The 19,503-nt window shown below is 39.4% G+C and overlaps 1 protein-coding gene across 2 annotated transcripts in view; it reads right to left on the reverse strand.

Annotated features, from left to right (window-relative positions):
* Positions 1-268: 268 nt before the first annotated feature.
* vps13c (vacuolar protein sorting 13 homolog C) overlaps positions 269-19,503 on the reverse strand; it is a 66,733-nt gene continuing 47,498 nt past the window's right edge. For both annotated transcript variants that reach the window (XM_079294832.1, XM_079294831.1), the window contains 17 exons: positions 19,333-19,473; positions 19,165-19,246; positions 18,861-18,930; positions 18,642-18,753; positions 18,429-18,542; positions 15,093-15,223; positions 14,812-14,893; positions 14,149-14,262; positions 13,545-13,620; positions 12,994-13,157; positions 12,871-12,916; positions 12,044-12,167; positions 6,116-6,230; positions 3,128-3,219; positions 2,926-3,049; positions 1,337-1,420; positions 269-1,232 (listed from right to left, as the gene is read on the reverse strand). In XM_079294832.1, coding sequence (XP_079150958.1) covers positions 1,131-1,232; positions 1,337-1,420; positions 2,926-3,049; positions 3,128-3,219; positions 6,116-6,230; positions 12,044-12,167; positions 12,871-12,916; positions 12,994-13,157; positions 13,545-13,620; positions 14,149-14,262; positions 14,812-14,893; positions 15,093-15,223; positions 18,429-18,542; positions 18,642-18,753; positions 18,861-18,930; positions 19,165-19,246; positions 19,333-19,473 — 1,773 coding nt within the window. In that variant the 3' untranslated portion in view covers positions 269-1,130. The remainder of the gene's footprint in view (positions 1,233-1,336; positions 1,421-2,925; positions 3,050-3,127; positions 3,220-6,115; positions 6,231-12,043; positions 12,168-12,870; positions 12,917-12,993; positions 13,158-13,544; positions 13,621-14,148; positions 14,263-14,811; positions 14,894-15,092; positions 15,224-18,428; positions 18,543-18,641; positions 18,754-18,860; positions 18,931-19,164; positions 19,247-19,332; positions 19,474-19,503) is intronic.

Here is a 19,503-nt window from a genome sequence, read left to right on the forward strand (position 1 = left end):
TCATTCTGAGAAACGTTCGAGTTCCAGAGGACTCAAAAACACAAACACAAGCTACTTTTAAACACTGAATGAATATTAAATCAACTAATCAATAAATCAAAACTATCAATAACAGCAGAGATGGTTTTATTCCTGCTCACATAGAATGGAAGTAAATGGGTAAATATTCACCAACGTTAATGTGTGACTGTCCCTTTAAACCCGAAGATGTTCTGTGAATACAACTGGTGACGTCTCACTCGGATATTAAAACTGGAAAAACCGGTCCAGCAGATATCATTTTATCTTCAAAGACATTTATTCAGGTTATACATCATCGTATCTGTTTTAAGTTCAACATGAAAATGAAGACAAAAACAGATTTCAGACGATAAAAATACACGTGAACATGTAAACTATTATATCCTTGGATTCATCGATCGATAACAGAAGGACGGAATCAAACCGAACAATCAGATTGTCTAAATCTTCGAAGTCTTTTATTCTCTTTTTGGTGACATTTTTGTTTATTTCATTAAACAAGATAAACTCCAGCAAACATTCTTCTTCTTCATCATCATCATCATCATCATCATCAACACCTAGATTATATTTGTTTAGTGCATTATTATATTTGTTCAGTGCAACATGTTTTTATGGCTTCATCTTCAAACATGTGACAGTGCAGCCTGCAGGCAAACAGCAGGGACAAAATACCCCAAACCCTCAAACTGAAGAGACTCCTATTCAACTAAAATAAACATAAATCACAATAAAAATAAAGATAACTCAACTCCACATTAATGTTTAGAACTTGGATTTAAGTAATAATAAACAGGATGATTGATTAGTTCAACAGGTAAAACAAAAACAGTCACATGACTCCAGCCACCATTTGTTGAAGGGTTTTTACCCAGAATGCCTCACAGCAGTGTGACTTTGTATACCTTCAAAATAAGAGCATCCAGTTGAAAACAAACCCACAACCCTGCTGACTCAGCTCTTTGGACGGATTCCAACTGACGACAGGAAGTTTAAACAAAGAAACCAAAATTCATCTCCACCGCTGAATAAAACATCTTGATATGAATATTTCCTTTGCATCTCATAAGTAATACGTAATGAAGATCAGCAGTGAACAGGAAGTGACATCACTGCTTCTTGTTGGCCTTGAGGAAGCGCTGCGACTTCTGTCTCGCCATGCGGTGCTGCTGCTGCGCCACCTGAGCGTCTGATATGGCCGCCTGCAGCTTCTGTAGAGAACCACGGTAACCAGGTGAAACATAAAGGTCTCACTGCACATGCTCAGTAGCGTTCAGTGCTCTGTGTGTTATTATTATTCATATTAATAACTTACCTGAGCAGTGTTTGTGTCTCTGAGCTGAACGTTCCTCACAGACTCCTGACCGTCTCTCTTTGGCAACTTCAACATCTGCTGCTCCTGAAACAGGGAGACAGACAGTGAGACAGTCAGACAGTCAGACAGTCAGACAGACAGTGAGACAGTCAGACAGTGAGACAGTCAGACAGTGAGACAGACAGTGAGACAGTCAGTCAGACAGTGAGACAGACAGACAGTCAGACAGTGAGACAGTCAGTCAGACAGTGAGACAGACAGTGAGACAGTCAGTCAGACAGTGAGACAGACAGTCAGACAGACAGTCAGACAGTCAGACAGACAGTGAGACAGTCAGACAGACAGACAGTCAGACAGTGAGACAGTCAGACAGTGAGACAGACAGTGAGACAGACAGTGAGACAGACAGTGAGACAGTCAGACAGTGAGACAGACAGTGAGACAGACAGTGAGACAGTCAGACAGTCAGACAGTGAGACAGTCAGACAGACAGTGAGACAGACAGTGAGATAGACAGTGAGACAGATGGTGAGACAGACAGACAGTGAGACAGACAGACAGACAAACAGACAGTGAGTCAGTCAGACAGTCAGACAGTGAGACAGTCAGTCAGACAGTGAGACAGACAGTGAGACAGACAGTCAGACAGTGAGACAGTCAGTCAGACAGTGAGACAGACAGTGAGACAGTCAGACAGTGAGACAGACAGTCAGACAGTCAGACAGTGAGACAGTGAGACAGACAGACAGTGAGACAGACAGACAGACAGACAGACAGACAGTGAGACAGTCAGACAGTGAGACAGACAGACAGTGAGACAGACAGACAGTGAGACAGTGAGACAGACAGACAGACAGACAGTGAGACAGACAGTGAGACAGTGAGACAGACAGACAGTCAGACAGTGAGACAGTCAGACAGTGAGACAGTCAGACAGACAGTGAGACAGACAGTGAGACAGACAGTGAGATAGACAGTGAGACAGATGGTGAGACAGACAGACAGTGAGACAGACAGACAGACAAACAGACAGTGAGACAGTCAGACAGTGAGACAGTCAGACAGACAGTGAGACAGACAGTGAGACAGACAGTGAGACAGACAGTCAGACAGTGAGACAGTCAGTCAGTGAGATAGACAGTGATAGACAGTGAGACAGACAGACAGTGAGACAGTCAGACAGTGAGACAGACAGTCAGACAGTCAGACAGTGAGACAGTCAGACAGTGAGACAGTGAGACAGACAGACAGTGAGACAGAGAGACAGACAGACAGACAGACAGCAGACAGTGAGACAGTCAGACAGACAGACAGTCAGACAGTCAGACAGACAGTGAGACAGTCAGACAGTGAGACAGACAGACAGTGAGACAGACAGACAGTGAGACAGACAGACAGTGAGACAGACAGACAGTGAGACAGAGAGACAGACAGACAGTGAGACAGACAGACAGTGAGACAGAGAGACAGACAGACAGACAGACAGACAGACAGTGAGACAGACAGACAGACAGACAGACAGACAGAGGGACAGACAGACAGTGAGACAGAGAGACAGACAGACAGAGGGACGGACGGACGGACGGTACCTTGCAGTAGATCTTCAGCTCTGATCCCGTCACAGCTGGAGGTCGGTAGAAGTTCTCAAACAAACACTCCCACTCTCTGTTGAAGTGACCCACGAAGTCGATCTCCTTCAAGCACAAAACCCTCCTACACAACAACAACAACAACAAACAATGAACAACAGCGTAGAACAACAACACACAGAGTCTTTGTGAGGATGTGGACCTGTTGGTGACGATGATGTTGGTCTTTCGGTGTCCGGGATACGGACAGTGGTCTCTGAACACTTCCCCCTCCAGCTGTTTGATCTGTGAGCGCTGCAGAGACAAACAGACGTGAGTCCACTGAGTAAGAGAGGACACGTCTGTCTCTCTGTCTCACGTTGGAAATAAAACCAGTTTGAACACCAAAGAGAGTGAAAGTGTGAAGAAGGAAGTCGTTTTATTAACAGACATTGAAGCTCAACACAAAGCAGAGTTCATGCAGTTCAGACTGACTGATACAAAGAACACGTCATCACAAAGACAGAAATATTACATGTCATATATATTTATATGGACAAGTTTAGAATGAATGCATAATGTGATGCTACGTTTTACAAAAATATTGAGAAGATCTACTGAGATAAAACAATCACACCTTTCATAGCAAAATCATTTCTTATTTTGGACAATTAAATTATGAATAGTTATAAACAAAAGACTATTATACAAACTGTTATTTCTATTTATAATGGTCATGAACAGAAATTAAAGAAACTACTTCAATATTTCAGAAATAAAAAGCACAATTGTTTATTCTAGGAAAAAAAAGTACAAAAAATAAACAAACAGAGCTGAGAGTACAAATGTTTGAGGTATGATATATACATATATTTATATATATATAAATATATACATATATATATATGTATATAAATATATATATATACATATAAATATATATATATTTATATATATTTATATACAAATAAATATAGATATAAATATATCTATATTTATTTATATTTATATACAAATAAATATATATAGTTATAGGTAAATAAATATATATATGTATATGTATATATTAATATATATATATATAAATATATATATATTTATATACAAATAAATATATGTATTTATATGTATATATTAATATATATAAATATATATATATATTTATATATATACAAATATATATATATATTAATGTATATTAATATAGATATAAATATATACATATTTATATGTATACATATATACATATTTATATGTATAAATATATATATATATAAATATATATATATTTATATAGATATATATTTATAAATATATATATATACATATAAATATATATATATTTATATATATTTATATACAAATAAATATAGATATAAATATATCTATATTTATTTATATTTATATACAAATAAATATATATAGTTATAGGTAAATAAATATATATATTTATATGTATATATTAATATATATATATATAAATATATATATATTTATATACAAATAAATATATGTATTTATATGTATATATTAATATATATAAATATATATATATATTTATATATATACAAATATATATATATATTAATGTATATTAATATAGATATAAATATATACATATTTATATGTATAAATATATATATATATAAATATATATATATTTATATAGATATATATTTATAAATATATATATATATATTTATATATATATATAAATATATATATATATATTAATATAGATATTAATATATATTCATATAGATATAAATATATACATATTTATATATATATATAAATATATATATATATAAATATATATATATATAAAGGTTTGTGCATGCATGATGCTGAATGATCAGCACAATATGTATAGATTAATGTGTAATTACTAATATGAGTAGATTATAATTACAGGATGAATCTTTGAACCTTTCGGAGCCTGAATGAATTTAGTTTATAGTCTATAACAGCACTTGAATGATAAAGTTGATCCACTCAAACCCTGTTTATTCCTCATCAGGCTGCATGTGACACAAACACAAGAAGAAGAAACGGAAGAAGAATAAACTAATTAAAGGCAGAAATAAGAAAAATCTAAGAAGATACATTCTTAGTTTTAAAGGGCATGCTCTGCAGAAACGGACCTTATTGTTAAAATGCATTATTTTTATTATAATGTTATCATGGTTTTTAATCACAAACTCACTCTTAAAGGGAAACACGCACCAACCGTGTCGTGACACTCTGACCCTGACGACGGTCCTGTATCCTGATTACTGAACCACAAGTACTACACCACAAGTACTATACCACAACCTGACGACTTAACCCCAGCTACTGTAACCTGACCACTGTACCCAGACCTGATTACTGCACACTAATTACTGTGCCCCAACCGCCAACATACCCTGAATACTGTTCCCTAACCAGACTACTCTACCCCAACTACTCTACTCCAAATGACTGTCCCCCGACTACTCTACTCCAACTACTCTACCCCAACTACTCTACTCCAAATTACTGTACCCCGACTACTCTACTCCAACTACTCTACCCCAACTACTCTACTCCAAATTACTGTACTCCAACTACTCTACTCCAAATTACTGTACCCCGACTACTCTACCCCAACTACTCAACTCCAAATGACTGTACCCCAACTACTGTACCCCAACTACTCAACTCCAAATTACTGTACCCCAACTACTCTACCCCAACTACTCTACCCCAACTACTCTACCCCAACTACTGTACTCCAACTACTCAACTCCAAATTACTGTACCCCAACTACTGTACCCCAGACTACTGTACCCCAACTACTCTACCCCAACTACTCTACCCCAACTACTCTACTCCAACTACTCTACTCCAACTACTGTACCCCAGACTACTCTACCCCAACTACTCTACCCCAACTACTCTACCCCAACTACTCTACCCCAACTACTGTACCCCAACTACTCTATCCCAACTACTGTACCCCAGACTACTGTACCCCAACTACTCTACCCCAACTACTCTACCCCAACTACTCTACCCCAACTACTCTACCCCAACTACTCTACCCCAACTACTCTACCCCAACTACTCTACCCCAACTACTGTACTCCACCTGACTGACGCACAGAGTGAGAGATCGTAGCTGTTTCTTCTCAGGAAGTGACATCACGGTGTTATAGAAACAGAGTAAAAGAGGGAAAGTGATCAAACCTGAAAAAGGTCGAAACCCTGCGACTCCGTGACGTCGTACGGTCGGATGATCCCGTCTTCCCTGATCAGACGCACCGGACGCAGTTTGGTCACTTCCTCTGTCGACTCCGCCACTCTGACATCACACACACACAGTTTACAGTTGAGTCACATTAAAGTACAAATCTATCATAAGAAAATATTGATCATATCATTGTCTGAAACAGACACTAAACATATTGAGAACAAATCAGAAAAAGTTTATATCTTTCACTCTGAGTGACACATTTCAGTTTAAAAAGAAGCTCCTCAGAGTTCAGCAGCTGATTTGTCATCAATCATTGTAAATAAATCAAAGCAAAGCAGGTTTCACGTTCAGTGCACACGATGCCGTTAGCTTCCGTCTCACCTTTCATAACCTCTACGGGGACAGCATGAAACGGTAACGATCAACAGGTTATCAAGAACTCAAGGAGGTCACGTGACGGGGGGGGGGGGGGATGATCACTGAGGCAGCTGGGAAATGTTTTAGGGACAGAAGCAGGTTGTCCAGGCAACAACTGATTTACTAAAATATGAATGTTTTATCTCAAATGATCCATGAGATCAAGTTTAGTTGTTGCTGACATGATTATGTCACAGCTGTAATATTATATTGCAGAATGACTAAGGAAGTATTTACAGTAATAATATTTTATATGTGAATAATATTTATTTATTTGTACCGCCAACAATTTACGAGTGTATACAACTTTACACTTATGTATCTGTGTTTGAATGTATTTACAAGTATCATACTATATATTCAATTGTGTTAACTAATATATATATTTGCATGTATTTACACATCTGAACACGTTTACACGAATGTACAAGTGCTCATTAGTATTTCTAAATATTTACTACAATATAGATGTACTTACAAATGTAGTAGTATTGACTAGTATTTACTCTTATTTACACATTTTCAGGAGTATTGACTGCTATTTACATGTTCTTACAGTATTTTGTTATTCTATTTCTACTTAAAATATTTACTAATATTACAGAACTCTACAAGTACACTACAAATTAAACCTGCATGTGTTCACTAGTATTTCATATATTTACTTGTATTTACAAGTACTTGGATGCATTTATTAAATGTACTTGCATGTATGTAGTAGCATTTACACAAAGCATATTTTTGGTAGTCAAAAGATGTAAAAGTACTCTGATGCAGCTTTAAGCTAATCTCTGTGAGTTCCACAACAAACAAACAAACAAACTGCAGCTGTTATTATTTCCCTGAGTCATCGTGTTTACCAGAAAGTTTCCAAACTCAGGCCGAACCATGTGATCATTCAGTCAGCCCATCCCTGAGGAGAGACCAGGTCCCGTTCCTCGTAGTGGTTCACTAAGACCATCAAATGTCCTTTAGCAGCCTAAATGAAGGAGATGATTGAAGTCAGGCTGTCTCGGTTTCTCCGAGGCTGATCCTCTCAAACAGTCTCGTTAATGCGACCCAGACGATCAGGATCAGGATGATTGCGCGTGCCCGTCCTACTTCTAAAGGGGGAAGCGTGGATCACCCAAACCATGATGTTCTAACAGTCCAATGTGAAATAAAGTCACAGAAAGAGCCTCTTTGTTCTCCGCTGACGAGCAGGAGATGATCATGAACGCATATGAGGAAGTCAAGACCGAAATCACAGCAAAATATAACAGCGGCACCGCTGAGAGGACCAGACAAGAAGCACGGCAACACATCAGACACGTTCAATGCGTCAGTGTTGGGAATGAAGCGGCTCATTTTAATGCCTCATCAGCCAACCAATCACATGACATGTCTTTATGTGCTGCTGGCAGTAGACTTCATGATGCATCATCCAATGAGATCTACAGCGACAATAATGATCTCAACTCTTCAGAATAACAATAAAAACAAGCCCAACGAGGATCCAATGACACTCATTAACATGAGGACATATGTGCTGTATGCCTCATGCATCATGTACTGTATGTGTGTGTGTACATGTGTGTGTAGATCACATGTAGAACTAGCAGTGTGAATGTGTGTGTGTGTGTTATTCATCATCAGACATTCAATCAACTGAAGCAGTGAAGATCAATAGTGTTTGATTCTCTGTGTTCTCATCATGATCCACCTTCATCATGTTCTACAGTAATGATGTGCTGCTGTACTAATAACACTCATATCATTATGAGTGCTTTAACCTCATGTATGCAACCAGCCATCAAGAGGACATGAGAGCAAGTACACACTAAGCACACACACATGACTCAGAATGCTGAGTCAGCACAATATGTGCCATGGTGACGTGATGAACACATCCGTAAGTTTATTAAGCGCCAAATCAACTGGACCAACAGCGCGGCATGCAGCGGCTTTCCCCATGTTCTCCGCATCGCCGACACTACAACAACGCAGCACTCGCACAACAGCTCAAGGCTGCATCCAGTCTGTGGGACAGGCAGTGTGGTGTTCAATGTCTGCTCCAGAAGCTCTGGAAAGAAATGATTCCTTGTGGGCAGAATGGACAGCGCTCGTATAGGAAGTCATCGTGATGTGATGACGGATCTTGGCGATGTGGAAGAAGTCTCTCCCTATAAAACGCTCATCTAACTAATATCCTCCTTCATCAGTGGATCTCTGAGGAAGGAGCTGCACATTAATGCAACAGAGGCTTCTTAGTTTGCTCCGCTGCTTTTAAGGATCACGTGTGTCTCACTTTACATGCATTTCATCAACTCCCGTATAACCCCCAGTATATGCGCAAGCGCATCAGACTACCGTATGTGACAGGAGCGGCCATGTTTTCCGGGGGAGTGGCAGCTTATCCAGCTCCCTTCAGTGAGCCTGCGCTGGAGCAGGTTCAAGCTTATGGATGTGTTGCCATGGTGATTTTGCCAAACTTGCTTCGTGGAACCGAAAAGCCTGACTTATGTCATCTTATCCTGAAAAGTATCCGGCTAACTCAGTTAGCCACGTACGAGGAACGGGGCCCTGGTGATGCTGGAATCATGTTTACATGAAAAATTGAGTGGACCTACACAGAGCAGGGTGTTATGGGTAAATCTCAGAGGAGCAGAAACGTCGCCTCATCATGTGAACCGTCCGTATAAACGCGTCCGTATAAACGCGTCCGTATAAACGCGTCCGTATAAACGCGTCCGTATAAACGCGTCCGTATAAACGCGTCCGTATAAACGCGTCCGTATAAACGCGTCCGTATAAGCGCGTCCGTATAAGCGCGTCCGTATAAGCGCGTCCGTATAAACGCGTCCGTATAAACGCGTCCGTATAAACGCGTCCGTATAAGCGCGTCCGTATAAGCGCGTCCGTATAAGCGCGTCCGTATAAACGCGTCCGTATAAACGCGTCAGTATAAACGCGTCCGTATAAGCGCGTCCGTATAAACGCGTCCGTATAAACGCGTCCGTATAAACGCGTCCGTATAAACGCGTCCGTATAAACGCGTCCGTATAAGCGCGTCCGTATAAGCGCGTCCGTATAAACGCGTCCGTATAAACGCGTCCGTATAAACGCGTCAGTATAAACGCGTCCGTATAAGCGCGTCCGTATAAACGCGTCCGTATAAACGCGTCAGTATAAGCGCGTCCGTATAAACGCGTCCGTATAAGCGCGTCAGTATAAGCGCGTCAGTATAAGCGCGTCCGTATAAGCGCGTCCGTATAAACGCGTCCGTATAAACGCGTCCGTATAAGCGCGTCCGTATAAGCGCGTCCGTATAAACGCGTCCGTATAAACGCGTCAGTATAAACGCGTCCGTATAAGCGCGTCCGTATAAGCGCGTCCGTATAAACGCGTCCGTATAAACGCGTCCGTATAAACGCGTCCGTATAAACGCGTCAGTATAAACGCGTCAGTATAAACGCGTCCGTATAAACGCGTCCGTATAAACGCGTCCGTATAAACGCGTCAGTATAAACGCGTCCGTATAAGCGCGTCCGTATAAACGCGTCCGTATAAGCGCGTCCGTATAAACGCGTCCGTATAAACGCGTCAGTATAAGCGCGTCCGTATAAGCGCGTCCGTATAAGCGCGTCCGTATAAACGCGTCCGTATAAGCGCGTCCGTATAAGCGCGTCCGTATAAACGCGTCCGTATAAACGCGTCCGTATAAACGCGTCCGTATAAGCGCGTCCGTATAAGCGCGTCCGTATAAGCGCGTCCGTATAAACGCGTCCGTATAAACGCGTCCGTATAAACGCGTCCGTATAAACGCGTCAGTATAAACGCGTCAGTATAAACGCGTCAGTATAAACGCGTCAGTATAAACGCGTCCGTATAAACGCGTCAGTATAAACGCGTCCGTATAAACGCGTCCGTATAAACGCGTCAGTATAAACGCGTCCGTATAAACGCGTCAGTATAAACGCGTCCGTATAAGCGCGTCCGTATAAGCGCGTCCGTATAAGCGCGTCCGTATAAGCGCGTCCGTATAAACGCGTCCGTATAAACGCGTCCGTATAAACGCGTCAGTATAAACGCGTCCGTATAAGCGCGTCCGTATAAACGCGTCCGTATAAACGCGTCCGTATAAACGCGTCCGTATAAACGCGTCCGTATAAGCGCGTCCGTATAAGCGCGTCCGTATAAGCGCGTCCGTATAAACGCGTCCGTATAAACGCGTCAGTATAAACGCGTCCGTATAAGCGCGTCCGTATAAACGCGTCCGTATAAGCGCGTCAGTATAAGCGCGTCCGTATAAGCGCGTCCGTATAAACGCGTCCGTATAAACGCGTCAGTATAAACGCGTCCGTATAAGCGCGTCCGTATAAACGCGTCCGTATAAGCGCGTCCGTATAAGCGCGTCCGTATAAACGCGTCCGTATAAACGCGTCAGTATAAACGCGTCCGTATAAGCGCGTCCGTATAAGCGCGTCCGTATAAACGCGTCCGTATAAACGCGTCCGTATAAACGCGTCAGTATAAACGCGTCAGTATAAACGCGTCAGTATAAACGCGTCAGTATAAACGCGTCCGTATAAACGCGTCAGTATAAACGCGTCCGTATAAACGCGTCCGTATAAACGCGCCAGTATAAACGCGTCAGTATAAACGCGTCCGTATAAACGCGTCCGTATAAACGCGTCCGTATAAACGCGTCCGTATAAACGCGTCCGTATAAACGCGTCAGTATAAACGCGTCCGTATAAACGCGTCCGTATAAACGCGTCCGTATAAACGCGTCCGTATAAACGCGTCCGTATAAACGCGTCCGTATAAACGCGTCAGTATAAACGCGTCAGTATAAACGCGTCCTACTTCCTGCTCACGTTTCAGAATTCTTCGAGCCGGTGGACGTGACGGATATGTGAAGTTTTTGTGAACGTTAGGATTTAATTCAAGTGTCAGGTGACTCTCCTCAGGGGCGTGGCCTCTCGACTCACGATGCCGCAGCAAGCAGAGGAGGGGGTGGGGCTTCCAGATGGGGCGGGGCTCGGAGCAGTGTTAAGAGTGATGAGAGCATGAATCGGTTTCAGGACACGATGGATGAACTTTGTGTTTGTGACACGATGCAGAGACTTACCGTCTGTCTGCTGCAGGACGACAACAAACATGCAAGTATACTGCTGCACGCTGAAGCTCTTCTCCTTCAGCTCTCTCATCTCCTACTACAGTGAACTGGCCCTGAACCTCTCACACAATGACTGTAATTACTCTACAATGAGCAGTGGAGAAGGAGCTCAGCTTTAACGTGCTCAAGGTGAAATACTCACACAACAAAAAACCCACGAAAAAAAAAAGAACAAAACTCCGGGAAACAACGACACCAGACAGAAAACAAAAGCAGAACATGTGAAAATTAGTGAGCAGACAAGAAGAAGAAGAACAGCGGAGACAGCGAACACGTTGTGAAGACACAGACGACACAGGAAGTTCATTAAGTCACTTAAAGCATTGTGTGAAGCGCTGCGTACCTCTGGATGCCCTGGAAGGTGCTGCTGGCCATGTCCACGATGCCGCCCGTCGGCCGAGCCACCACGCCCACCAAACCTTTACCGATGCCCTTAAAGAAACCCGCCGCTCCCTCCTTCTTCGCTCCTACGGACACACAAAGTCACCAGCAGGTTCTACTGTGGTTCTACTGCAGGTCTGAACAGAATGTCTGCTATATATTACATATCTATATGTATTTATAAACCTGTGCTCTTGATTTATTTATATCAATATTTAATCATTATAATATGAAGTTACACCAAGCCTACGCTTACACTCACACATCTCCACACAATCACATGTTCTTTCTTTTGTTGTTGTTGATAATGTATTGTTATGTATTATATTATATCTTGTTAAAATCCTTTGTCATCAACATTATGTCGTAATATTTTGTGTTCTCGATAATATTGTGAAATTGTATGATTATATAGTGGAGGCTTCCTGCCTCTTTCTGCAGTTATCAAACATTTTATGTTTGATAACGTAGTTTTTAAAATTGTGCAAATTATTTATTTGTTTTCCTGATACTTTGATCAATAATGTTGTTTTTAAATCTTTTTTTACAAACACGTTAATTGTAAATCAACAAAATTGAACAGAAAAGTTATCATTATGTAATTATGTAATGAGTGAGAGAGATGCAACAACAAACGTTGCAGTCGAACCATCAACCGTCTTTTAACGCCGTTTTAAAGCCTTTAATTGTCATTATTATGTCAGAGTTAACTATAACTGCTCTGTAGATACATTGACTTGGCGTGATGATATCTAGATGTTTATGTATTTTATATATCTCAGTACTCACCCTCCACGGGTTTGGTGACGATGCCCGTCACTCCCCCCACGAGTCCCTGTGGAGACACAAAGTGTTACTGACCTCACATCAGCTGATAGACTGTTACTGGTGTCACTTTGAGTCTCTGAGGACCTTCAGCAGTCCTTTTCCTCCTTTAGCCAGACTCTCGCCGAAGTCTTTGGGCGGTCGGTTAATCTCCTCTCGTCGTTTCTGTTGGTACTCTTTGTCCATGGTGATGGCTGCCAGACTTTTACCCACCGAACCCGTGATCCTGGAAACCATACCTGCAGCGCCACCTGCAGGACAGCCGGAGGAGGAAGCGGTAAAAAGTTTATTTTTGAAAATGTAATGAAAAAACAGCGAAGTCATTCTTCCTCATGTCAGGTCAAAAGTTGGTGCCTACATTACCCACAAAGCACCTCTCCCTCTGACAGCTATGTGATAGATTGTGGTGTGCTACGCTAGTAGCAGCTAACGTAGCCTTCAAAGAAGATGAGCAGCATCTGCTTCTCTCGAACTCCACATCTCCACATTTATTCACTTTTTGAATTTGTTGTTTCCTTTGAAGTTTCCACAGCTCAATAAAAAGATTCAGTCCAAAGACATGAAGAAAAATGAAGAGACTCCTCTGTCACCACATGAACTAAACTCCAGACACATAACAGAAGATTCTGGTTTCTTACCAACTGTGTGACCCAACAGGCTGCGGACTCCGATCACCAAACCTTCAGCAAACTCCTCGGGACCCTGAACGGCTCCCTGAGGAACACACACAGCAGTCGGTTCATTAAAGCAGGTCTTTGCAGGTCCACCCAGCTCCTAGAAACCTCCAGTCCAGGTCCACTTTATCAACAATATTTATATTTAACCTGAAAGATATTCTACTTTGGACAGGACATGACTCATGAAGCAGATTCAGATGTATGCTTTAATGCCAAGGACCCTTTCTAGAGTCATAACTAAATGTTGCCATGCTTTCTGGATCGACTGGTTTGATTACAGTCAGATATGTTTCACATTTAGCTGCATAATAGTAAGAATGAGATAAGATGACTTCACATGTGGTCCTCTTGGTCCTGATCCAGCTGTGAAAACGTTCACCGGTCCACATGAAACAACAGAAGCTAGTTGACATGGTGACTACTCACAGGGCTAACAGCTAGCTTAGTCACATTAGCATCACCCAACATTTTGTTCAATAAAGAGTTCCTCAAGATGGAAAAACAACCATGTACTTCTGATTGAAGGTTTAAAAACTCATCTCTATGTTACAGTGCGTTGTGTTACCTGAAAAGGTTCGTAGAAGAAGGCCTCCACTCCCTCGGACAGACCTCGGATCAGTCCAAACGGGTTCCCCAGGACGTCCAGACCCAGAACCAGAACATACATCTGTTTCAGGAACTGCAGCCAGAAAACAACACCAATGGTCTTACGTCACAGTTTGACTCCTCTCATCGTTTAGACGATCTGACATTAGGTTCACTGATGAAAGATGGTTGAGACAAGCCGACACTTTCTGAAGACATCCGAGAAGAATCTTTAATCTTAAGATCAGCACGCTATACGAAAATGAGTTACAATCATTTTATAGCACATATATAAGCACTCATAAACATTCAAAACGCTTATAACAATTACAACATATTATAAAGCATTTTATAGTAACTTATGTGGTATTCACTGATATTTTTCTGAAAATGTATTATAATTCTAATAGTTGCAATACATTATATTGTTTTTATAATGCATTATAATGTGATTATAAGTGGACATTGTTTGCTTTAAGCGTATTGAAAAAATATTAAAACTATACAAGAACACACAAAACGCTGTAAAATAAGTTTATCTGTAATTAGATATTTGGTAAAAACAGGACACAGAGAAATAGAAACACCACGAAACAAGAACAAGATCCAACACAGGAGGATGAAGAAGTGAGGAAGATGTTACCTGTTCACTGTAGTGACGAACCACGGCCCACATCAGCTTGTCTCTGCGGTAAAACTGGTACTTCACCTGGAAGAAGGCCAGTCTGACAGCGAGGACGAGAAACAAACATCAAACAGGAGAAACAGAGACTGAACTCTGCTTTTACTTTGACAAATGATTCCTCTTCCTGTGGCCGCAGAGCTCAAAGAGGCATATCTGATGTTTAGGGTGACACCTGAGCAGTGTCTTTGTATGGCCCAGAATGCATCTCTTTACAACAAAAGAAGCAGGAAGTGTCTTACTTGAAGATGAGGTCATCGACATCCGTCAGGGTGGCTCCGATACTTTTCAGCAACAGGTTGAAAGACTGAAGGGCCGCCGTCTCCTGAGCCGAGTCCTCACCGCTGGAGCCCAGAGACATACTGAGATGGAGCTGAGATATGAAATATAACAAGAGACCAACTGAGATATGAAATACAACAACAAAGATATGAAATATAACAAGAGACCAACTGAGATATGAAATACAACAACAAAGATATGAAATATAACAAGAGACCAACTGAGATATGAAATACAACAACAAAGACATGAAATATAACAACAAAGATATGAAATATAACAAGAGACCGACTGAGATATGAAATACAACAACAAAGATATGAAATACAACAACAAAGATGTGAAATATAACAAGAGACCAACTGAGATATGAAATATAACAACAAAGATATGAAATATAACAAGAGACCGACTGAGATATGAAATACAACAACAAAGATATGAAATATAACAAGAGACCAACTGAGATATGAAATATAACAACAAAGATATGAAATATAACAACAAAGATGTGAAATATAACAAGAGACCGACTGAGATATGAAATACAACAACAAAGATATGAAATATAACAAGAGACCAACTGAGATATGAAATATAACAACAAAGATATGAAATACAACAACAAAGATATGAAATATAACAACAAAGATATGAAATATAACAAGAGACCGACTGAGATATGAAATATAACAACAAAGATATGAAATACAACAACAAAGATATGAAATATAACAACAAAGATGTGAAATATAACAAGAGACCGACTGAGATATGAAATACAACAACAAAGATATGAAATATAACAACAAAGATATGAAATATAACAACAAAGATGTGAAATATAACAAGAGACCGACTGAGATATGAAATACAACAACAAAGATATGAAATATAACAAGAGACCAACTGAGATATGAAATATAACAACAAAGATATGAAATACAACAACAAAGATATGAAATATAACAACAAAGATGTGAAATATAACAAGAGACCGACTGAGATATGAAATATAACAACAAAGATATGAAATACAACAACAAAGATATGAAATATAACAACAAAGATGTGAAATATAACAACAAAGATATGAAATATAACAACAAAGATATGAAATATAACAACAAAGATGTGAAATATAACAAGAGACCGACTGAGATATGAAATATAACAACAAAGATATGAAATACAACAACAAAGATATGAAATATAACAACAAAGATGTGAAATATAACAACAAAGATATGAAATACAACAACAAAGATATGAAATATAACAAGAGACCAACTGAGATATGAAATATAACAACAAAGATATGAAATATAACAACAAAGATATGAAATATAACAACAAAGATGTGAAATACAACAACAAAGATATGAAATATAACAAGAGACCAACTGAGATATGAAATATAACAACAAAGATATGAAATATAACAACAAAGATATGAAATATAACAACAAAGATGTGAAATATAACAAGAGACCGACTGAGATATGAAATATAACAACAAAGATATGAAATATAACAACAAAGATATGAAATACAACAACAAAGATATGAAATATAACAAGAGACCAACTGAGATATGAAATATAACAACAAAGATATGAAATATAACAACAAAGATATGAAATATAACAACAAAGATGTGAAATATAACAAGAGACCGACTGAGATATGAAATATAACAACAAAGATATGAACTATAACAAGAGACCAACTGAGATATGAAATATAACAACAAAGATATGAAATATAACAACAAAGATATGAAATATAACAAGAGACCGACTGAGATATGAAATACAACAACAAAGACATGAAATATAACAACAAAGATATGAAATATAACAAGAGACCGACTGAGATATGAAATATAACAACAAAGATATGAAATACAACAACAAAGATATGAAATATAACAAGAGACCAACTGAGATATGAAATATAACAACAAAGATATGAAATATAACAACAAAGATGTGAAATATAACAACAAAGATGTGAAATATAACAAGAGACCGACTGAGATATGAAATACAACAACAAAGATATGAAATATAACAAGAGACCAACTGAGATATGAAATATAACAACAAAGATATGAAATATAACAACAAAGATATGAAATATAACAAGAGACCGACTGAGATATGAAATATAACAACAAAGATATGAAATACAACAACAAAGATATGAAATATAACAAGAGACCAACTGAGATATGAAATACAACAACAAAGATATGAAATATAACAACAAAGATGTGAAATATAACAAGAGACCGACTGAGATATGAAATACAACAACAAAGATATGAAATACAACAACAAAGATATGAAATATAACAAGAGACCAACTGAGATATGAAATATAACAACAAAGATATGAAATATAACAAGAGAGACCAACTGAGATATGAAATATAACAACAAAGATATGAAATATAACAAGAGACCGACTGAGATATGAAATACAACAACAAAGATATGAAATACAACAACAAAGATATGAAATATAACAAGAGACCAACTGAGATATGAAATATAACAACAAAGATATGAAATATAACAAGAGAGACCAACTGAGATATGAAATATAACAACAAAGATATGAAATATAACAACAAAGATATGAAATACAACAATGAAGATATGAAATATAACAAGAGACCAACTGAGATATGAAATATAACAACAAAGATATGAAATATAACAACAAAGATATGAAATATAACAACAAAGATATGAAATATAACAAGAGAGACCAACTGAGATATGAAATATAACAACAAAGATATGAAATACAACAACGAAGATATGAAATATAACAAGAGACCAACTGAGATATGAAATATAACAACAAAGATATGAAATACAACAACAAAGATATGAAATATAACAACAAAGATATGAAATATAACAAGAGAGACCAACTGAGATATGAAATATAACAACAAAGATATGAAATATAACAACAAAGATATGAAATATAACAACAAAGATATGAAATATAACAAGAGAGACCAACTGCGATATGAAATATAACAACAAAGATATGAAATATAACAACAAAGATATGAAATGTAACAAGAGACCAACTGAGATATGAAATATAACAAAGATATGAAATATAACGAGAGACCAACTGAGATATGAAATACAACAAAAGAGATATGAAATATGACGTTGAATTTGGTGTCTGACTGATGAAAATAATGAAACCCATGTTGGAGACAGAGGACACAGTTTTCAGACTTCCAGAAGAAGTTTAAACCCTGAACTCACCTTGATGGGCGAGATGTGGAAATGTTCGAAGAAGCTGAGTCCTGACGCGTCGGTGAGCGACGCCTCCATCAGCTCCGCCTGCAGAAGCTGCAGATCTCTCTCCAGCAGCCGCGACTGAAACACAGACACCAGCTCAGACATCTTCACCACATTAACCTGAAGTGGGCCGTTTGTGTCAGGGAGTCGAACCATCAACCCGCTGCCCCGCTCTACCTTCTGTCTGTCGGCCTGGGGGTCTGCAGCAGGGGTGAACAGAGCCAAGGTGGCACCCAGGAAACCCTGATCGATCTTCACCGCCATCTCCTGAACCAGAGCCATGAAGTATCTGAAGTACACACCAACACGGTCAATACTGCATCACAGTTACAGGATTCAAATAGCGCCAGAGGTTATAAAGGTTCAGGAGAAAGAAGAACAGTGGTTGTTACTCACTTGAACTGCATGACGCTGCTGTGCTCATTGAACCTGGTGATGATGGACACGTCGATGAACGGCTTCGGCTCTGTGGAGGCGGAGCTCAGAGTTAAAGAGACTCGGCTCATCAACAGCAACAGAGATCCAACTCAATCACACGTTCACATCTCCCACAATTATTATAAACTCGTCTTTATGACACATTTTCATTCTTCAACTCTAAGGAAACTTTAAGGTGAGTTGAGCAGGTCGGTTTTGGTTTGTGAGGAGAAGAAGACGGAACCTTGACAGGTGAATGTTTCAAAGATGGAGGAAAACTAACCTGAGTCCAAGGCGATGGATTTCGGAGGAGGAACAGGATGGAAGACGATGGGGAAGATGGCACCCGGCAGCTGGTTATCCACCTGCAGACAGAACCCACACCGGTCATGAGTGTGTGTGTGTGTGTGTGTGTGTGTGTGTGTGTGTGTGTGTAGGTGTGTGTGTTTACCTGCAGCCAGTGCAGCTGGGCTCTCAGGCTGCGCTGGTGTGGCGACTGTTTGAACTCCACCTGGATCCCAGACAGGAAGTTCCTCCTCACGGGGCAGGAACACGGCTGACGCATCATCATGACGGCTGCGTTTAGGTTGACCTGAGGACCGGTGACATCACACGCTCTCAC

Source organism: Melanostigma gelatinosum, assembly GCF_949748355.1.
Source record: "Melanostigma gelatinosum genome assembly, chromosome: 2".
NCBI lineage: Eukaryota > Metazoa > Chordata > Actinopteri > Perciformes > Zoarcidae > Melanostigma > Melanostigma gelatinosum.